Source organism: Taudactylus pleione, unplaced genomic scaffold (assembly GCF_031769625.1).
Source record: "Taudactylus pleione unplaced genomic scaffold, aTauple2 ptg000253l, whole genome shotgun sequence".
NCBI lineage: Eukaryota > Metazoa > Chordata > Amphibia > Anura > Myobatrachidae > Taudactylus > Taudactylus pleione.
The window spans coordinates 1159897-1183275 of record NW_028284655.1 but is presented as its reverse complement, the minus strand read 5'-3'; the positions used below and the strand labels follow the sequence as shown (position 1 = coordinate 1183275).

The 23379-nt window shown below is 47.0% G+C and overlaps 1 protein-coding gene across 1 annotated transcript in view; it reads left to right on the top strand.

Moving 5' to 3' along the window:
- Nucleotides 1-2850: 2850 nt before the first annotated feature.
- The window catches only part of LOC148515090 (adhesion G protein-coupled receptor E3-like), a 79517-nt gene continuing 58988 nt past the window's right edge, over nucleotides 2851-23379 (top strand). The window contains exons 1-4 of the mRNA XM_088480438.1: nucleotides 2851-2887; nucleotides 6245-6367; nucleotides 18472-18624; nucleotides 21401-21480. Coding sequence (XP_088336564.1) covers nucleotides 2851-2887; nucleotides 6245-6367; nucleotides 18472-18624; nucleotides 21401-21480 — 393 coding nt within the window. The remainder of the gene's footprint in view (nucleotides 2888-6244; nucleotides 6368-18471; nucleotides 18625-21400; nucleotides 21481-23379) is intronic.

Below are 23379 nucleotides of genomic sequence, written 5' to 3'. Positions count from 1 at the left end.
GCATCATTACCTGACCACGCCCCCCGCTGTGTGCAGACATTCAACTCCCTCCCGGAAGGAGGGAGCTGAATGTCGGCAAGTATGGATCACCCAGGAGTCCAGGAGAACTCCACAAAACATGTCTTCTGGTCATCCCAGGAGAGTAGAGCAGTATGCAGGGCTGGTTCTATGGTTACGCATGGTACGCGGCCGCGTAAGGCGCCACGTAGTGAAGGGCGCCGCGGCCGCGACCATGCAGAATTACCGCGGTGCAGACTGTGTCTCTGTGACACAGCTGCACCGCGCGTGTAGCGCTGACCGGACCGGCTCCCGCAGTGGGTAATGGGAGAGACGTCGTCATGACGACGTCTCTCCCATAATGCAAAGCGGCCCTGGAGAATGGTCGGGAGTAGTGGATATCTGCGGCGGGAGCAGGAGCGGGGGGTTCAGGTAAATGTTTTTTTTTTTGTTTTGTTTTTTATAACGTGTGTCTCTACTGGGGGGTGCTACAAGGGGGGATTACTACTGGGGGCACTTGAAGGGAGGATTACTACTGGGGGCACTTGAAGGGGGGGACTACTACTGGGGGCACTTGAAGGGGGGATTACTACTGGGGCACTTGAAGGGGGGATTGCTACTGGGGGTACTTGAAGGTACTTTACTACTACTGGGAGTACTACTGGGGGTACTTGAAGGGGGGATTACTACTGGGGGAACTTGAAGGGGGTGTAAAGGGGGCACTAGAAGGGAGGATTACTACTGGGGCACTTGAAGGGGGATTACTACTGGGGGCACTTGAAGGGGGGGATTACTACTGGGGGCACAGGAAGGGGGGATTACTACTGGGGGCACTTGAAGGGGGGGATTACTACTGGGGGCACAGGAAGGGGGGATTACTACTGGGGGTACTTGAAGGGGGGATTACTACTGGGGGTACTTGAAGGGGGGATTACTACTGGGGGAACTTGAAGGGGGGATTACAGGGGGCACTAGAAGGGGGCACTTGAAGGGGGGGACTACTACTGGGGGCACTTGAAGGGGGATTACTACTGGGGCACTTGAAGGGGGGATTACTACTGGGGGTACTTGAAGGGGGGATTACTACTGGGGGAACTTGAAGGGGGATTACAGGGGGCACTAGAAGGGAGGATTACTACTGGGGCACTTGAAGGGGGATTACTACTGGGGGCACTTGAAGAGGGGGATTACTACTGGGGGCACAGGAAGGGGGGATTACTACTGGGGGCACTTGAAGGGGGGGATTACTACTGGGGGCACAGGAAGGGGGGATTACTACTGGGGGTACTTGAAGGGGGGATTACTACTGGGGGAACTTGAAGGGGGGATTACAGGGGGCACTAGAAGGGAGGATTACTACTGGGGCACTTGAAGGGGGGATTACTACTGGGGGCACTTGAAGGGGGGGATTACTACTGGGGGCACTTGAAGGGGGGATTACTACTGGGGCACTTGAAGGGGGGATTACTACTGGGGGTACTTGAAGGGGGGATTACTACTGGGGGAACTTGAAGGGGGATTACAGGGGGCACTAGAAGGGAGGATTACTACTGGGGCACTTGAAGGGGGATTACTACTGGGGGCACTTGAAGGGGGGGATTACTACTGGGGGCACAGGAAGGGGGGATTACTACTGGGGCACTTGAAGGGGGGGATTACTACTGGGGGCACAGGAGGGGGAATTACTACTGGGGCACTTGAAGGGGGATTACTACTGGGGGTACTTGAAGGGGGGATTACTACTGGGGGAATTTGAAGGGGGATTACAGGGGGCACTAGAAGGGAGGATTACTACTGGGGCACTTGAAGGGGGGATTACTACTGGGGGCACTTGAAGGGGGGGATTACTACTGGGGGCACTTGAAGGGGGGATTACTACTGGGGCACTTGAAGGGGGGATTACTACTGGGGGTACTTGAAGGGGGGATTACTACTGGGGGAACTTGAAGGGGGATTACAGGGGGCACTAGAAGGGAGGATTACTACTGGGGCACTTGAAGGGGGATTACTACTGGGGGCACTTGAAGGGGGGGATTACTACTGGGGGCACAGGAAGGGGGGATTACTACTGGGGCACTTGAAGGGGGGGATTACTACTGGGGGCACAGGAAGGGGGAATTACTACTGGGGCACTTGAAGGGGGATTACTACTGGGGGTGCTTGAAGGGGGGATTACTACTGGGGGAATTTGAAGGGGGATTACAGGGGGCACTAGAAGGGAGGATTACTACTGGGGCACTTGAAGGGGGGATTACTACTGGGGGCACTAGAAGGGGGGACTACTGGGAGCACTTGAAGGGGGGATTACTATTGGGGGCACTACTACTGGGGGCACTTGAAGGGGGGCTACTACTGGGGGCACTTGAAGGGAGGATTACTACTGGGGGGGGACTACTACTGGGGGCACTACATGGGGGGGAAACCTCCACTGGGGGCACAACAATGGGGGGACTACTACAAGGGGGGACTACTAGGGGCACTACAAGAGGGGGGACTACTACTGGGGGCACTGTATAAGCTTACTAATGGGGGCACAAGGGGCACTGCACAGGGGGGACCACTACCGCGGGCACTGCATAGGGGGGGCGCCAAAAAACCTACTCGCTTACCAAAAAATTTGGGCTAGGGCCGGCCCTGGCAGTATGACATATCCAACAGCAGGAACCTCTCACCGCTCCAGCACTGCCCCAAATATAAATGTATAACAAGTAAATGTATTGGTAATGTAGACATGGGAGCCACAATGCACAACTTGTACTTTAGCTGTAATTATTTAGCCACTGGCAGCCGGTGTGTTGATAATTTCTGCTCTTATTTATAGGTTTCACCATCTCTGTGATCTCTCAACAAAACATGAACCAATGTCCAGGAGAGACAGAGCCGCTTATAAGTCAGTATATTTTCATCACCTATGGAATAGCATTGTACAAGATCTCACAGCCTTGTTTTATTGCATGTAGTGTTATATAAGAAGGGTAAAAGCACACATCCACTAGATGATTAAATTGAGCGATTGAACGATAACGATATCGTTATCGTTCGATAATTGTTTGAAAATCGTTTGCAGATTGTTTAAAAAGTGTTTAAAACGACCAGCGATGCGCGCTCCCGCTGGTTGCTTAGACATCTATCATTGTACAAATATGTTGTACAAGCTGATGATTTTATCAGGTTCAACATGTTTACAGATGATTGATTATGCCTTCATTGAACGACTGCCCGCTCAGTGTATGCACATCACAGACTGACAGACGACTGCAGGATTACAATGTCGTAATCATGCAGTCTATTGCCTGTCATCTAGTGGATGTGTGCCTTTAGATACAGTATATGGATTTACAGTTGGACTCTCCTTTAGGCTTTAGGGCCTGATTCAGCATGGATCGCTAGTCTGCTTATACACACGCAATGCAGTTGCTAATATCAGCAGTGATATGTAAATGCTTGCATTTGCATTGTGAACGCAGCCTAACATAAGGACGTCCACTTCCACTTACTTACATCCGTATACTTGGTCAACATAGCGAAATAATCTGAAACATCGAGTAAGATTGGACCCATACGCACAGTCAGACCTCTCTCAGGAATTGCTTACTTTAGCGACCGCAATGAGGCCTCAGGCTGCGTTTGGTATCAATCACTCTGCCATGGGTCTGCATACCCTCGAATGTCCCGATTGCAGCGTCTGGTCCGCGCACTGCAATGCATACACATGCGCAGTGTGAAGTAATCGGCCGATTGCATGCGTACAGTATAAGCAACTGCGATTTTTGCTGAATCAGGCCCTTAGTCCATAAAGCAACTTACTGTACATTTTGCTGCAGCTCTCTCTGAAACAGCTGAGAATTGGACTTGTCCTATAGTTTTCTTATTGCAACATATGTTATACCTTCATGTACTTTGGCAGAGAAATGCATTTCTAGGTGTACTTTACTCAGGGCCTGATTCAGAAAGGAACGCATGGATGCGGACGCACGCACCCGGCCACTGCGAGAACATGCTAATGAGTGCATACGCACGGCAATCGCAGCAGAATAAGCAGACGCCCAGCACTACATAATACCACCCACTTCCCTTTACTTCATACTTACCTACATTCCTGGGCAGCTTTCCGGGAGCAGCAGGAGGGGACCTGCTGCTCTCCTCTTTGGGGGGCGGGGCCAGACGATAGACAGCATTAGGCCCCGCCTATTTACAGAAAACTCCCGCGATTCGCAGGTCCGTGAGGAGGGGGTGGGGCTAAATGACACAATTTGCAGCATTTAGCCCCGCCTCTTCCCGATGGACCCGATAATTTCAGGTAAAATCTCCCCATCCTGCCAACTTCAATAGGAAGTGGGCGGGATGTGGGAGATATGCCTACTCTTCCGGGATCATGGGGGTTACCCGAAAAATTGGGAGCCTCCGCGATTCCCGGGAGAGTAGGCATGTATGCTTTACTTGCGTCCTCTATACCTGGCAAGACAGCGGAAGCATCGGTAACATCGAAAGCCATCGGACCCATCCGCACAATAGTGGTTGACCTGACCCTCACGCAGACTTTGCTACATCTCTTGCACGCAGTGAGAGCTCAGGCTGCGTGGGGTCTCGCAATGGTTAATTTATGCACGCCTCTTCAATGGTGCTGAAACGCACTGACATGCCTGTGTTCACATGACCACATCCCTTCACCACCCACAAACGGTACTTCCTGTCAATCACTGGGTGGGAGATCTGCGTGCTGATTGCACTCGCATTCTCTTTCGCAGCGCTTGAGTCTTATACGCATGTGCAGAGTGCTAACATCGTCCGAGTGCATGCGAACACACCATTGCGTTCCTTGCTGAATCAGGCCCTCAATCTCTAACAAATCTCCAACGCAGTAGATACAACTTGATGTGATGTTAGAAGGGCTACATAGCATTGGTGCAAACCCCAGGAGTTTCCTATACACACCTAGGGGCCTGATTCAGACTCGCTCGCAAGCACACAGCGCTCGCAAGTGGGTCAATGGTCCTCCACTGCCCCACCTCCGGTGTGCGCATGAGCAAGACCCATCCAGCGACAGCAGCTCTGTCGCTACGGGTCTCGCTACAAGACGGGCCAGCTGTCGATGGTGAGTGGCAGCTCACCCCGTTTTGTAGGCGGGGAGGGGGGGTGACTGCACAAAAGCAGGCATTCCCTTAGAAATGCCTGGCGCTTGTGGGCGGCCCTCTATTAGAGCTGGAAGTCCACTCTGGCTTACGGGAGCCGAGACCCTACCACAGGGTCTCGTCGCAAGTCTGATGGTCGCGATTATCGCGACGGACTCCAGGCTGCTCGCACAAGCTGTGGGTGGTCACCCACAACTTTGCGAGCTGGCTGGAGAAAAAAAAAACATGCCCATCAGGCCTGCAAGCTACCTCCGGCAGTGAGCGGGTCTGAATCAGGCCCCTAATCCACTCACTATCACAGCCTATAGTCACCGCCATCTCCATGATGTAAGACATGAACTTTCCACAATACAGGGGCATCATATCACAAAACTGTGCTTTTCCCGAAAATGTGCAAATCATCTCATTATAAAGCAAATATAGAGCAGCTCAGCTTTAGACACATTTAAACTGTACTATAATACACACTATAACAGTTTTTTTAATACACTTTTTTTCAGTGTTTTCAGTAGCCTATAGGTGTTACATCAGCCGTAGGCCATGACAGTCTTTGTGGGGCATAAACCACAGTCATTACTTTTGGTCATACACTGCCAGAATGTCCAGGAGAGCTCCTATAAATGAATATCTGAGAGAGTAGGTCTGCCTCCCAGATCCGCACACCAGAGAAGTGGGCAGTCCGGGACCTTGATGATGCAACTTGCGGTGAATAGTGATATCGTGTCCCCACCACTATTAGATGCCATGAACAATAACACTGAGCATCAGTGGCAAGGGACAAAATTATGGCATTTGCACTTCCCACCTGTGCCCGCCCTCTGGGATCTTTTAAAAGGCATTATTATTATTATTATTATTATTATTATTATTATTATTATTATTATGTAGGCAAGTACTGTCTGCTTTCAGGGATCAATTCTGTCATACTCATGTGTCCTAAGTCCAAACCACATTTTAGTCAGGGTCCAAATAACGCAGCCACTGGGAACATTATAACATTCTTCTGGTGAAGCATCTGCCTAATCTGAACAGAAAAATAGAAGATAAGTCACAGAATTGATTCAGTCATGTAAGATGTAAGTAAATAAGTAAGATGCCAATATGTCTCACAACAGACGTGAAACGGTGCGAGAATGGATGGATCTGCCCACTAAACTGCAGCTGTGAAATAAAAAGAAAATGTCGCTGTGAGAAGGGCTATTACAAGTGCGCAAAGAAAGGGGTCATATATTGTAGAGGTGAGTTTCTGTGACGAGACCTGTGCCTAATCGTAGGGGCACCTCCTTTATCTAAAATGATTAGGTCACTGAGCAAAGTGAAAGTTCTACCATGATCCTTTATTTTAACTGATAAACTGCCTTTGAATCTTGTTTTACTAATGTACTGGGAGCGCTCACTGCTCTATACCCTAACTCCCTTTCCCCATCTCCAACCATGTCATACGCGTGACGTCACTAGTTCTAACAATCTCATCCATTTGAATCTGACATCCACAATGTATATGCAGGACTCATAAGATTTATTCATTCTGGCTACATGCCCATGATATGGGATGCAGTCGGGATGCCGATGGTCTAAATACTGACCGTCGGCATCCCGACGGTTTAATCCCGGCAAGTGTTTAACGACCGGCATCGAAATCCTGACGCCGGTCATTAGACCTACACCGGGAGCCTGACGCCCAGCTTGCCGATCGAAGGTAAGCCAGGTGCCGGCAGCGGACAGCCGCGGGGGGGGCTTAGGGGTCCCAGGGGGGACTTAGGGTTAGGCACCCCCCCGGGAGGTTAGGGATAGGCTAGGGGAAGGGAGGGTTAGGGTTAGGCACCCCCGGGGCGAGGTTAGGGTTTGGTACCTCCCCTGGGAGACTTAGGTCTAGGCGGTGGGGAAGGGGGGGTTAGGTTTAGGCACTTAGAGGGGGGATTAGGGTTAGGCATTTGGGGGGGGAGGTTAGGGTTAGGCACCCCTAAGGGAGGGTTAGGGGGGAATTAGATTAGTTTTACCTACCTGAAGGATGATCAGGATTTCCTCTTGTGCCGGGATGCCGCTGTTGGGATTAGAACCGCGGCTGGCGGTAAATCGTATGTATTCCCATCATACACCCGGAAACTCCCACAAAACAATTCTCTTGTGTACCTATTGTTGCCACCCAGATATTACCATTTAGTGACCACAGAGGAATAGCAGAGATCCGTGTGACTTGTGCACATGCTGCCGCATTCAAAGGAGGCTGCATTTAAAAAGACAGATGTTTTAAATCTGCGAATGCGTCAGAGATGCACAATGCATCCGTCCCGATGGTTATCGCCGGGGAACGCTGATCGGAATCGCATTCAGATCCATGCAATTCCGGTAGGTCTTCCTGGGCTGTGACTGGAGGGTTGGCTTTCGTTGGTGGGCGTGCCGGTGTCAGGGACTGTGTCCACTGGCACCGGCAGCCATGTAGCGTTGCAACCAAGGGGTTGCTCTAATGTCCGATGGTGCGGCTGATGTCAGTTTGATGGTCAGGCACAGGGTACTGGAGTATTGCGAAGTGGAGTAACTTGGAATCCTGGAGAGATGTACATAGATGCAGTGCTGGAATTCTGGAGCAGAAACACAAGTATGTGATTAGTGGGTCTATTCATCATCACTTAATTTATACAAAAGCAGGTGAAAAATAACATGTTCACCTACTTTTGTATAATTTCATTGTTAGCCCCATTCATCAATCATGTAATGCAGGAGGTCACAGATATCTACTTGTTACAAATGTGCCTCGGTAATTTCCATAGAAATTATGAAATTCTTCAAGTTCCAAAAATGCTATCTCACATCCATAATACTTTTCAAACCTTCACAAACATCGATAAAATCGAGTACTATCAGTCCCTCACGCAGAATTACAGCAGCTCTGACCTTACTTAGAAATTGCTAACTTTGTCGCACACAGTGAGCACACAAGCTGCGTATGCAATCGCAATGGCTATTTTATGCACGCTGATGCAACGGCGTTCAAATGGTCAGGCACTGCGTTTCTTCGACCACCCCCCCTTCACCACCCCCAAACGCTCAGCAAATCAAGTGCAACAGTCTGGAAGCTCAATACTCTGGACTTACTGAGTATAAGGGGTAAATTTACTAAGATTCGAGGTTGATCAAGTTAGCATTCTCTGGAGAATTTGGGGATTTTTTTTGCACACTCAAATTTACTAATGAAAAACTCGGGGAGAGAAATCTCCTTTGCTACGGGAACATACTGGAGAGTTAGCAAACTGTCTTCACTTCACCATCGGCCAACTCGAGTAAGTTTTCATTAGTGAAGATAGGATTCATGAATTTACCAAGATGAGAGTTTCTAAACTCTCATGAGAACGGACAAAAAAAAAAATGTGTAGGGGTCCCCCTATATTTAAATCCAGCACCGGACCCAAACCGACCAGGGTGTAATGCCACAGCCAAGGGTCTCCCCAGCCAAAGCATTCACACCCCAAGCCAGTCAGCCCATGCTGGGGATCTCAGGGGAGGTGGGGACCCCCACAAGAAGGGGTCCCTCCACTACTGACACCCCAAGTCTTAGTCTGAAAAGGTTTTATACTATAAATTAGAGATGAGCGGGTCTGGTTCTCAGGCCCACCCGAACATCACGATCCGGGTCAGGTTCCGAGTCCGGCTCGGGTTTTCCCTCATGACTCGGATCCCAAAACGAGGCAAAACGTCATCATACCGCTGTCAGATTCTCACGGGTCTTGGATTGTATATAAGTCCCTCCCAGTCCTTCCCAGTGGTGATTGGCGACATTTTCTTGCTGAGTCCTGGGCTGTCAGGCTGTGCTTCTCTGTGCTCCATCCAAGGGGGGCTGTGTTGCCCAATACAGGGGTGTGCAGGGGTGTACTGTGCTGGGCTGTGTTGTCCAATCCATGCAGGGTGTGCTGTGCTCTGTCCAGGGGTCTGTGTTATTTATCATTCATTGCTAATCCAGGGGTGTGCTGTGCTGTCCATCAAGGGGTGTGCTGTCCATCCAGGGTGCTGTCTGTCCACGGGCTGTAAAAAAAAAAGTAACTAAAAGTAAATAAAAATTTAAAAAAATAAGTTAAAAAAAAGTAAAAAATATTTTTTTTGTGCTGTACCCTACACTGTGACGCTGTATGCCGTACCCCCCACCCCCAGTGTATCCAAAGCACTGTGATGCTGCTGGCCATATTGTGAGTGACGTTGTAGGTTCATCATTCTGCAGTGTATAATTCTGAAAGTAATGCGAGTTATGCTGTCGGTTAGTAATACCGCAGTGTATTATTATTCATAAAAGTATTGTGACACTGTACGTGGTAGCGCAGTGTAATATTAATAAAACATATTGTGACACTATGGGGTAAATTTACTAAGAGTCGAGTTTGGGTGAGTTTGTGAGAGTTTGAAAACTAAAGTGAATTTAGGCATGTTTTTCATCTTGCAAATTTACTAAAGACAAACTCAAGTGAGTTTGGAAGTGAGTTCTGTCTTTTCACTGGTAAAACTCATGTGAGATTGGAAACTCCAAAAAACTCACCATCGGCCAAATTAGGAAGTACTTTACATGAAAAAGATGCAACGTGCAAATTTACTAAGAATCGAGTTTCCAATCTTGTGTGAGATTGCAGCAAACTCACTGTGAAATAGAAGTTTTAAACACTCACCTCCTGAGCTGCGAGTTTGGCAGAAACATACACAGATCAGTGTTATTTGTGTATGTTACTGCCTGTATACCTAATATACAGTAAAGTGTTTTTTGTTTTAAGAAAATTACATAGGGTCCCCCCTCCCCCCAAAAAACTAACCAGCCCCGGACTTGCCAGCCAATCCTGGTTCCTAAAATTATGGGGAACAAAATGAGTAGGGTTGCACCATAATTTAGAAACCAGCACCTGGCCGCAGGGCCAGTCCTGGTTTTTGGTTTTAATCATATGGGGAAACAAATTGCTTAGGGGTCCCCATATAATTAAAACCAGCACCGGACCCAAAATGGCCGGACTGTAATGCCAAAGCCCGGAGACCTTATTGCCGGGGCTCTGTGGCCAAAGCATTTTCATGCCAAACCGCTCAGGCCAAGCCGGGGATCTCAGGGGTAGTGGGGACCCCCCAAGAAAGGGGTCCCCCCTCTCCCGAACCCAAGGCTTGGTCTGAAGCCCGTGGCTCTTCCCCGCACACCTGGGCTCAGGGTACGGGAGTAATAAATTGAATTATAGATGTAAACTATTGGATTTTACAGTGGGACTACAGGTGCCAGCATGCCTGCCCTTTGGCACTTGTGGAACTACAAGTGCAAGCAGGCGGCTGGCACCTGTAGCCCCACTGTAAAATAAATAGTTAAAAAAAGACATAAATTATATTGCGACACTGTAAGTGGTAGCTCAGAGTATTATTCATAAAAAATATTGTGACACTATAAGTGGTAGCGCAGTTTATTCATAAAAAATATTGTGACGCTGTAATTGGTAGAGCAGTGTATTATTCATAAAAAATATTGTGACACTGTAGGTCATTGATACCGCAGTGTCAATTTTTAAATTGATACAAATTGATGTGTGTGCTGTACCCCAGTTCATTCATGTGTTGATATGGAGAATGATCAGTTGAGAGGAGAGCAGGAACCACATACTAGTGCTGGAGCTGCTGCCAGTGCCACCAGTCATGACGATACTAGTCCGTCTATGTCATCTACTAGAGCCTTTGCCCAAGGTCATACATCAAAGGGAAAGTTAGCTGCAGAAAAGACATAAAATTGGCAATATGCCTTTCACAACACGAAGTGGCAAGGAAAATCTAAGTCCTTGGCCTTTATTTATGACTGGTGTGTGATGTTCTGGGTTGTTTGTGGACCCGGGGTGGTAGCAGGAGTGATCACAGAAGCAGATTTGAAAATAAAACTAGAATTTTTAATAAGTGCTTGAGTAGACATATAATGGCAGTAAATAAAAGTCCAGGAATATATAAATGTGCACAAGAGTTCTGTGGTGGGAGTAAAAGGGTTAATGTCCAAGTAGAAACAATTACAGCTGTCCAGGTGTGCAGGTAGTGAAACTGAAAATAATCAAACCAGGTATGCAGGTAGTGAACTGAAAATAAACAAGCCAGGTATACAGGTAGTGAACTGAAGCGCAGGATGTCAGCAGGCTCAGGCACTCAGGTATGGACAAGGGTGATGGAGGAAGCGGGGTAGTCCAGTGGGAGCTAGGAGCTGACAGGCAGACTGGCAGACAGCGAATTCACAGGAACAGGAAAGCACAGAGAACTCCCTCTCAGCTAGGCTGAGATACACGTTGCACTGGCAAAGAAGGAAGGCACTGACCCTTCCTAAATACCCCATGCCGTGCTGTTACTGGCCGGAGGGAACATGTGACTCACCAGGATTGGCCAGCCGCATCACATGGCCAGAAGGCAAGATGGCGGCGCCCATGCCAAACGGAACGGAGACGCCGCCAGGCCTCACCAGCGCAGAGTGACAACAGGGCCGCACAACAACGCGCGTAGCCGAAGCCCCCCGCCAGACACCAGCTCCGCCACCAGACAGCCCGCGCCACAACGACCTCACAGGTAACACTCGCCTAGCGCCATGCTGAAATACCCTGGCCGTGACATGGTGGTTCTGCCTCTTATGATGATGTAAGCCCTTCTTCCTGTAGAAGTTTAAAAAAAATTAAAATCATTAAGTCACAGCAACCAAATGTGCGCTCAGAAATGTCACAAATCCCTGAAGAGAGTCGAAGTGTGTCAGCGGGTGCCATGTGTAAGCCTGACTTTTCCAAAACTGTACTCGAAGAGGAGCCTCCTTCTTCAATTTGTGCATCCTCTGCAAATGTGGGGATGAGCAGCACAAGTCAACATGCTGACATAGAAATCGAGGATGCTTCTGTGGAAGTGCACCAGGATGAGGAGGATATTTGTGTAGCTGATGCTAATAAGGATGTTGATGATGAGGATGTTGTTTGTGTAAACTAGGCCGCAGTGGAAACAGTTGTTGCCCATGATAAGGAAAAGCCCATTGTCATACCTGGTCATAAAACAAAAAAAAATCCACTTTTCATGTGTGGAATCATTTCTACCCAAATCCAGACAACAATTGTCAAGCCAACTGTATCCATTGTCATGCCAGAGTAAGTAGTGGTAGGGACCTTAACCATCCAGGAACCTCCTCCATGTTACATCAACTAGAGCACATCCATCCAAAGTGTTTGCAAAATTCAGAAACTTTGGCTAAAAAAGTAACAACAAGCAGTCCAGCGTCAACTAGCTCCCTTCTCTCTGCTAGATCCAAGCACCTGGCATCTTCACCACCAACACCTTCATCAACAATATTCTCAATCATGATTGGAACTAGTCCTGCATCCAATTTGATAAGGCTACTCAGTCCTCGCCTAACCTGGATTCCTCAGAAGAATCCTTGAGCGCCTGCTGCTGGGAGTGGATCTTCATCCCAGAAGGGGACCATGAAGACTACTAGTAGTAGTTCAAAAAAACAATTGACAGTTAAATAATCCTTTGCAAGGGAGGACAAGTATGACAGCAGTCACCCAGTTGCATAGTGGATCACTGACGCCATAACATCTATGCTGGTATTAGATGTGCATCCGATATCTGCCATTAGTGCAGTGGGTTTTAGACAGTTAATTGAGGTTCTGTATGTCTGCTACCAAATCCCATCTAGATTCCACTTCACTAGTAATGCAATTCCCAACCTGTACAGGGACTTTAAAAAAAACCTAAATAGTGTCCTCTAAAATGCTGTTGCACCCACTGTCCACTTAACTAGAGAAATGTGGACAAGTGGAACAGAACAAACGCAAGATTACATGATTGTAACAGCCCACTGGGTGGGTGCATTGCCTTCAGCTTCACCAACAGCAGCAGCACCATCTAAGAAACAGCAACTTATTCAAAGACAGGCTACTCTGTTTATCACCGGTTTCACTAAGAGGCATACCACTGACAACCTCTTAGAAAAACTCATGGAAGTAATTGCAAAATAGCTTACCGTGCTTGGACTCTCCTCAGGATTTGTGATTTCTGACAATGCCACCAATATTGTGAGAGCATTACAGCAGGGTGAATTCCAACATGTCCCATGTTTTGCCCACACAATCAACTCGGTGGTGCAACATTTTTTAATAAATTACAGGGCCATACTGGAGATGCTCTCTGTGGCCCGCAAAATTTCTGGAAATTTTCACCATTCAGCAGGTGCATGTTGAAGATTGCAGCACCTGCAAGAAATGTTGAATTTGCCCAGTCACCAGCTGAAGCAAGAGGTAGTTACATGGTGGAACTCACAATGACATAGGAAGAGGAGCAGGAATGTACCTTATGCAAGCTTAGTGGAAAATACTTTCTGTGTTGTGCAAAGTGCTGAAACCCTGTGAAGTGAGTTCAGACACTGCCAGCTTGAATCAGATAATTTCAATAATTAGACTGTTGGAAAAGCAGCTTGAGAAACTGAAGGACTAGCTGAAACTAAGCTATTCCGCTAAGTATGGGACTTTTAGATCAAGTCCTTTATTTGCTTTGCCAGGATCCAAGGGTTGTCAGGATCTTACAATCGGATCAATACATTTTGGGACCATGCTGGATTCTAGGTTTAAGTTATACATTGTGTCTTTCTTCCCAGCAGACACAGATCTGAAAAGATACAAAGAGCTGTTGGTAAGGAAATTGTCAGCTCAAGCATGACGTGATGCAGCGATGGCTCCTCCTTCAGTTTCTCCAGCAAGTGCCGCTGCCAGGAAAAAACAAAACTTTCCCAATAAAAGACCCACTGGCAGATGAGTCAACACAACCAAGTTTTGACATTGTTCGGGTCTAAAAGAATTGCCTACAATTAATGAGACCTCTACCGTGACTCCATCTTTTACAGTCACCATTCAAAGAATGATTGAGGGCTATTTTAATGATAGCCTCCAAATGGGCATGTCAGACAGTCCGTTTCACTACTGACAGGAAAAAAAGGCAATTTGTAGGCCCTTGCACAAACTGGTTTTGCTTTACTTGAGCTGCCCACTCTCCAGTGTGTACTCAGAAAGAATTTTCAGCACATTTCCACTACCAAATCCACGCTCACTTAGTGCAGCCTTAAACCTGACTCTTTTCCGCATCCCACAACTCTCTCCTACTTCTGTCTCCATCCTTTCTTGCTACAAAAAGGATATTTCCCTCTATAACTCTACCCTCAGTTCTGCCCTGTACTTTACTGCTTCAATGGTTACTCTCAATCTCCAACTGTCCTCGCCCCCCAACTCCAGACTTACCGGTTACCTTCAAACAGGGGAGCTGAGAGGGGGGCAAGCGGGTACTCTTTACTAGGGCCCAGGCCTGTTGGAGGGGCCCTGCAGCCCCAACCCCAAACCCGATGCTGTACTTTGAGTAGGGAGAGAGAGTACTGCTGCTGCTGCAGCAGCCTCTCTCCCCACACTGCTGTGTGCTGGGCTAAAGAGAGAGGCAGCAGTCAGTCCGCTCTCTCCCTATGTTATGTGTGGGGGTAAAGATGGTTGCACCCCCTCAAACACTGGCACCCCCCTGTGCAAAGAGCACGTGCGCAAATATATTGTTTATTTTTATTTTTTGCAAGGAGGGGGTCTGGCTGGGTCAAGCCCCTACCAGTACCAGGGCACAGAAGAGCTGTCAGCAGCCCCACCTCCAAAGATGTTTCTGCAATGTGGAACAGCATTACAGAAAATCATCTTCTCTCTCAGATTACATTCAGTTCAATTCCCCTCTGCTATTTCTCTTTACAAATATATTTCAAATCTCTCATTTAATCCTCCAACCCAGGCCATCTATTTTCCACCTTTACTTCCTCCTCTATACTTCCTCTCCTCCCCACCCCTTTCTCATGACCTTTGACTTTCATATAATCTTTTACTCCGAAATCTCGGCTATCCAGCTGTATATATCCTCAGTGAATATTTCTCTTGCTTCTTCCTCTCCATCTAAGGCATGTCAACCTACCACCTTCTTCTTCTGCCTCACCATAGGTGAAGAAGTCTGCTCCCTCCATTCATCATCTCCACCCTTCACTACCACCCTATCTATTGATACACGCTCCCACCTCGTTCACCCTTTTTAACTACTATCTTTCCACTGGCACTGTCCCCACCTCTTGATTCTCTCTGTATAACTACCTCTCCAGCTCTCTCCTGTTTTGGCCTCTGATCTCTTGGAGCATCTCATCTTCCAATACCATCCACTTTTCTTTACTCTCACTGTCTTCTAGACCCTCTTCAATCTGGCTTTTGCTTCTTTCACTCCAAGTTAACTCTCCTTACCAAGGTCACTAATGACATTCTTACAGCTAAATCTAAAGGTCACTTTTCCATTTTAATCCTCCTTGGCCTCTAAACTGCATTCAACACAATTCACCTCCCTCTTCTTCTTCAAACCCTCCTTTCTATTGGACTCCATGACAATACTCTTTATTGGCTCTCCTAACTAACCACTCTCTACTCTGTCTCTATTTCCAGCTCTACTTACAACTCTTTCACTGTCTCTGTTGATGTTCCCCAAGGCTCAATGCAGGCACCCTTCTTTTCTCTCTTTACAACTCCTCCTAGGGAGAAATCATCAAGTCCTACAGTCTAAAATACCACCTTTAAGTTGATAATACTCATATCTACCTCTCATCTGCAACATTCCCCTTCCATCTCTTCCTGGATGTCCCAGCACTTTCTTAAACTCAACATGTCTAAGGATTTTCTTTCCCCTCTCCAGCATCCCCATTCCTTCCCTCCTCTATCTTGCTGTTTGTAGCACTGTTCTCTCTTTCTGATCACACAAGTCTGCTGTCTAGGGGCCATCATTCACTTCTCTCTCTCCTTCACCCCTAATATTCATGCTATCTCCCAATCCTGTTGCTTTCACCTCCGCAACATATCTAGAACTCAACCCTTTCTCAACTGTGAGACTGCTAAATCTCTTATTCATGCTCGTTTGGACTATTGTAACCTAATTCTCTATTGCCTTCATTTCTCCAAATTCTCCCCTCTAACATATATTCTTAATGCTGCAGCTCATCTAATGTATCTTGTTGCTTTGAATCAATCTCTTCTCTCCTTCATCTCCATTACTGGCTCCCCTTCCTTTATAAAACCCAGTTTAAACTTTGCACTCTAACCTTGGAAGCACTTCACCATTTCTTCCTATATCTCTGACCTCATCTCAGATCACATTGCCTCTTGTTCTTTCCATTCTTCTATTGACTACTGTCACTGTCTTGCCTCTGTGCTGATTATATCCTCCCACTCCTGCATCCAAGATTTCTCCTGTGGTGCTCCCCTCCTCTGGAATTCACTCTCCTGCCCCATCAGACTGTCTAATAGCCTGTACTTCTTCAAAATTTCCCTGAAAAAGCACCTGTACCTCAAAGCCTATCAGTGATCCTCACCTGGTTTGCTTTCATCTCTCATTATACTCTGTATCCCTTAATCTATGAGCAGGGCTGACCTCCCTCATTCTTCTCTTTGCATTATAAGCTCCTGATTCAGAGATGGACAATACAGCAGCAATGACTGCATCTTTTTATGCTTTTTATGCTGCGCGTCTGCATCTATATGTTAATGCCGCAGCCAATGGACTTCCTACTGAAATGCCCACCAGCCATGTCACTAATCCACCGCTGTTGCACATTATCAGTCACCCCATTGAACATTGCAGCATCAATCTCAGAATCTCCCCTTGATCCCCTTGAACATGGCCGGCGGTGGCAAAAGACACAGTTGCTGACTGTGACACGCCTGCACCTGGCTAGCCACACACATGTCACCATCCAGAAACGCCCACTGAAAATGTCTCTCTCTGCATTCAAATTCGTTCTGCATCTCCCGGTGGCAACCATCAGGATGCATGCACAGAGCAAATTAGGCTGTTTGCGTGTGGCATCATCATTACGTGAACGTCATAGTCAGGTCCTAAATGTCCTCAGTGTGCTCCCAATAATAATTGTTCAATGATCCTTCAGTCTCCCACCCCAGGGCACTGGGTCATTGTCACTCATAAAGTTGTCTTACTTCTCCATTTAGTCTTTCCTCCTTATATGTTTTTTACGTCTTACATCTAAATGTTTGGGTTTTCATTGTAACTGTTTCTCTCAACGGCGCTTGGGACACTTGGTGGCACCATATATATATAAAGGATAATGATAACAGAACAGTTATGTAACCTGAGGCTCTCCTCCTGTTCTAGAACTAGAAATCACTTGCAGTCCCATTACAACTGGACAGCCATACATTTACTAATACAATATAGCACTGTAGCTAGAGGAGTGAGCGTTGCCTCTCAGTGACTGGGACAGTGCTCCAAGTGACTTGATGATTATAGCTCAGTTGGGTAGAGTTGGCTCCTAGGCACTTTGTGTTGTAGTATATTATAAATATATATTGCGGCAAGATCAGAATAAGGTGCAGTCTCCTGGGGTAAATAGTTGCACTTGTCATGCAGCAGCCAAGTAGTAGTACAGCAGTCCAGGGATTTGGCACAAGTAACTGCAGCCAGTTTTACTAGTGGCACAAAATAAACAAAACATAAAAGTAAATCCTGTCCTGTTTGGCTTGAACGAAAACAAATTATTCCCTCGCAGAGTGGAGGGACCTAACGTTCCTCTCACAAAACAAAAGTCTTTAGCACAGCACTTACATTCATTGTCCCTCAACGGCCTCTGACATGTTCCCCAGGCAGTGAGAGACTGACTACAGGGACTGACACACTGTTTATCAGTCTCTCAGGTGGTCTGGCAATCAAGGCTGCAAATCAGCCTCTATCAGACAGAAGCTAAACTACAGGGCATATACTGTATATCTATCCTTGATAACCTTTCCAGTGTTTTAGTCACAATATGTCACAATAGAGTCTCTGATGGTTCCTTCCAGCTGATTCCTAAGCGACTCTGTAGCCTGTAGAGGTACCAGGTACAGTCAGCCATCACATTAGGCTTCCTTTGGGTTGATCATCTAGCACTGAGTGGGAAAATAGCTACACTTAAACCTGGTTTCTTCGCAGTGGGAAATAAAGGAAATGAATAAAAGCATGCACACCCCAGGCAAACTTTTGTCTGTATAATATAGTGCCCATTGTAGCATACATACAAGACAAAATGGGATTTGATATATGGCCTCATTTTTAATATATAAAGGCTGGTGATCATACAAAGGTTAGAATACAGATGAGATCAGCACTATCTGTGATAAGCATTAACTTCTGAAATACTTTTGGATATTGCAAATATATTATCAGATATACGCTTCCATATGATGTCTTTCAGATCAATCGATTAATTTGATATTTCAGCTTGAACTGACAAATTTGTATATAATCTGAGATTATGCTTCTCAATATCGGTTTACAGATTCAAATGAATGTAAGAAGAACCACGGCTGTGGTGATCGGGCAACATGTAAGAATACAAAGGGAAGTTACTACTGTGAGTGCAACCGAAAATATCGCACACAAAACCTAATTCAGTTCTGTCCTAAAAGAGAACCACAAAACTACTGCCAAGGTGAGTGCGAGGGGCAATAACATGAGAGGCTACAGACAGTAACTGGAAAATACTTTATTAATCATTCAGCATTTTGAGGTCATAATACAGTTTTTTTAGTAATGTACAGTAGGGGAAAATAGCAAGTAACGACATGGAAATGTTTGCAATACATTACAGCATAGTTGCCGACTTTTGGCTGCCTTCTCTGGGACGAGGCAGCCAGGTCGACACAGTAGTGGGGGGCGGGCTAGGGGAGGTGGGTGGGTCTGGACTCTGGAGGCACGATAAAGCAATTGTGCCATTGTAGTAGCCCCACCCCCCGCTATACAAGACCCAGATTACCAGCATTGTGGTGCAGGGGCGGAGGCACGATGACGCAATTGAAAGCGAATTGCTCTATCGGCCGTCTGTGCCTCCAACTTCAAATAGGCAGCCGGGTGACCCCAGCCCCCGGGAGACTTGTCCACCTTTCGGAGTGGCTGGGAGTGCCACTCGAATTTTGGGAGCCTCCCGGCCATTCTAGCAGGGTAGGCAAGTATGCATTACAGTAAAGGGGAGTTGAAATTACCAATCGCTTTGCAATAAATGTCATGATTGTCTGGGGGACTCAGTAGCAGTGTAGACAAAGGGGACATCCCAGCCAGGTATGGTTGTAAGCATCATGTGACCTGTCCACATCCTACCTTGGGATGGAGGAATATATTTAGAGATCAGCTTTGTAACATGAGGAGTAACAGAGACCTGGGGAACTTTTGGTAAAGAGTGCAAGTGCAGGGACTGGCAAAAAGATATATAATAAATGTTTGAAGCCAAGAGCAGTACATAAAAGCTTATTGTAGCACAATAAGGATATTACAAAGGGTTAAATTCAGCTTCTCACAAGTACTGTATCATAGATTTTTTTTTGTCATCCTGTTGTGGCATTACCACCCTGGCTGGTTCAGCCTGGTGCTGGTTATTGGAAAATAGAGGGAACCCCACACAGGGATACGTTCAGTATCCCAGCGTGTGGGATGCCGGCGCTTACAATACCGGCGCCGGAATCCTGACACCTGTCAGAATCCGGGCGTCGACATTCCGTCCGCCGGGATACCGAAGGTATATAGCGGGGTTGGGGGGAGGGTTAGGGTTAGGCACTATGGGGAGGGTTAGGGTAAGGCACTGGGGGGGGGAGGGTTAGGTTTAGGGTGCGGGGCGGAAGAGGCTAGGTTTAGGCACTAGACGGGAGGTTAGGTTCAGGCACCAAGAAGGGTGGGTTAGGATAGGGAGAGTTAGGATACCTACCGACAGGTGTTGGTTTCCTAACCCTGTTGGGATACCGGCATCAGAATTTTGACCGACGGGATCTCGAGCACCGCCCATCCCCCTACACTGGTTGTTCCACCTAATTTCCATCACCAGACCAGGCTAAAAGGTCCAGGACTGGTCATGGGTTTAGGGGATACCCCACATTTTTTTTTTTTAACTATTAAGCCTTTTAACCCTAAGAAGCCTGCACAGATCACAGTGATCTGTAAAATTCTCTTTTATATATTTTTAGGTTCCAATTGCATTTGGTTTTAAAAAGAAAGTTCATAACCGAATATATTTACACCAGCCAATATCACATTCAATTTTGAAATCGATTTGAAAATCAAATGTTAGTAAATGAGAGATTTTGGCAGTGCATTACACAGTCGATTCTGAGGCCATTTCAGTCTATTTAAATCGGCATAAAGATCAGCACAAAAATCGAACCGTAGTAAATATCCCCCCTAAAGTGCAATGTAATCGTTCAAGTGCTCACTCAAGCTCCACCTCTCCACTATGGCCTTTTTTTCTGACTTCAATGATTTATTTTTCGTATGCTGCAGAGTTTCTTGGCATAGTTTCACTAGACAGATATGATAATGAGTAGAAAACATGCATAAACTAGATATAGATCCATTCTACAGGCAAACATTTACACATACAATTGTCAGGGTCAGTACAGTTAGGATACAGCGCATCAGCCACTGCGAGTAGACACATGTCACACCAGCCACTGCGAGTAGTCACATCAGCCACTGCGAGTAGTCACATGTCATATCAGTCACTGCGAGTAGTCACATGTCACACCAGCCACTGCGAGTAGTCACATGTCATATCAGTCACTGCGAGTAGTCACATGTCACATCAGCCACTGCGAGTAGTCACATGTCATATCAGTCACTGCGAGTAGTCACATGTCACATCAGCCACTGCGAGTAGTCACATGTTATATCAGCCACTGCGAGTAGTCACATGTCATATCAGTCACTGCGAGTAGTCACATGTCACACAAGCCACTGCGAGTAGTCACATGTCATATCAGTCACTGCGAGTAGTCACATGTCACACCAGCCACTGCGAGTAGTCACATCAGCCACTGCGAGTAGTCACATGTCATATCAGTCACTGCGAGTAGTCACATGTCATATCAGCCACTGCGAGTAGTCACATGTCATATCAGTCACTGCGAGTAGTCACATGTCATATCAGCCACTGCGAGTAGTCACATGTCCTATCAGTCACTGAGAGTAGTCACATGTCACACCAGCCACTGCGAGTAGTCACATCAGCCACTGCGAGTAGTCACATGTCATATCAGTCACTGCGAGTAGTCACATGTCACACCAGCCACTGCGAGTAGTCACATCAGCCACTGCGAGTAGTCACATGTCATATCAGTCACTGCGCGTAGTCACATGTCACACCAGCCACTGCGAGTAGTCACATGTCATATCAGCCACTGCGAGTAGTCACTTGTCACAGGCTCTTCTCCATCTGTCTCTAGCGCCTAAAGTGATGCAGAAATGTGGATCCAATTTTTCAAAGTCGGAGAATCTGGGTAAATGTGCCAGCCTGAGTACACCGGTAAGTAATGTGTGTTTGTCAGAATGTGTGGGGACAGTGCAGGGTCAGACTTGCCTACAGGGGTACAGGGGAAATCCCCGGTGGGCCCCACTGCCTATTGGCCCCAACCCCTCTTTTAATGTCAGGTTCCAGACTCTGCATGCTAATTATACATTGTTATACTATTAGGTGGTCAGTTACCTGGTAGAGCCGGAAGATTGGCTGAAGATAGGTGCTTGGTTTGTTTCTACAGAAACTACACCAAGATTTGCCCTCCTGCCACTCAAAATTAGCAGTTGGGTTAACAGATAGATCTAGGGCATACTTACCAACTTTTGAAAACTTTTCTCTGGAAACAGCCAGAGAGGAGATGCTGCTGGCAGGTTCGGGGGGCGGGGCCGGACTGTAGATAAAGTGATAAAGTGGAGAGTGATAAACTACCAACCATTCAGCTCCTAACTGTCATTTTTCAAACACAGCCTGTAACATGACAGCAGCATCTCCTCTCTGAGAACTGATTGGTTGGTAGGCTTATCACTTTCCAGAGCTTAGTACATCTCAGTGCTAATGCTCCTGCTTAGCATTATAAACAGCTTAATTACAGTTTAACTGATACAGATGATTGGTGTTTGTTCCTTCTGCAAGTGTGTGTAACAATAATGCATTTGTTATCTTAAAATGTTACAACATGTCATTGTTTGGTAAGCTTTATCACAGACAACAGATTGGTGTCAAGATTAGGCACATATAAGGCATTCTTTATAAGTATCTTTCTATAAGTATCTGCAGTGCTGGATTAAACCCTGTTGAGGCCCTTAGGCAATCGAAATCCCCAGCCCCCCTGCAAATTATCTCCTAATACGTTTTTCATTTTACCAATCAGCAATTCTAATAAACCATACGTAGGTTGCTTGCTCTGAATTCTTTTTCCAAACTGACAGCTGACAGAAGATGAGCTTTTAAGAGACAAACTGTAATGTGCATCTGATCTCTATGGTTGATGTACATTAGGTTGTTAATGGGTACATTACATGGGTATTAATACAGTATTTTCTCTATAGAGTATTTTCTCTATAGAGTCTTTAATGTAAAGTTTTTGTTTCTCTGAGTTGATTCATTTTTTCTATCTTTTGGAAACAATTTAAGAAAAATTGATTATAATATTTTTTCAAGATCAAATCAGTATTATTTTGATCCGTTAATAGGTCCGGGGTCCATAGGCTGGTGCCTACTCTGCCTATTTGGTAATCTGGCACTGAGTATCTAGACCAGTGGTCGAAGTGGTGCGGTATACGGCGGTATGACATACCTCCACTTCCCGACCCCACTTCATTTTAGCCGCAGAAAAGAATGCACCAGCGCTGGGATGCAGTATGGCAAATGTGTAGAGATGTGTCCCGCAGGGGACACATCTCGATCGGCGGCAGCGGACACGCTGGCATGTAGCCGGGACAAAGCATCCGGTCCCGGCTACAGTCAGCACACACTGGCCGCCAGCCAATCGCAAGGCTCGCGGCCGCAAGCCAATCATGGGGCTCGCAGCCGCCAGTCAATCACAGGACTCGCGGCAGCCAGCCAATCACAGGGCTCGCGGCCACCAACCAATGAGAAGCTGCCAAGTGGCAGCTTCTCATTGGCTCGCACAACTGCACCAGCAACGTGGGACCCGGTGCTCCTGAGTCCTGGCAGCTACGTTCCAGCAGCGCACTGAGCGCAGGACAGAGGTAAGTAGTGAGAGGGAATAGAGAGTGGGGAGGATGTGAGAGGGAATAGAGAGAGGGGCAGATAGAGGGAGGCAGGCAGTTAGTATTGTAGGGGGTGACAGAGAGGGAATTAGTGAGAAGGGCAGGGTGTGAGAGAGGGGAGCAGGCAGGGAGAGTGGGGTGGGGGGGGTGAGACGTACAATGGGGTGATATGGAA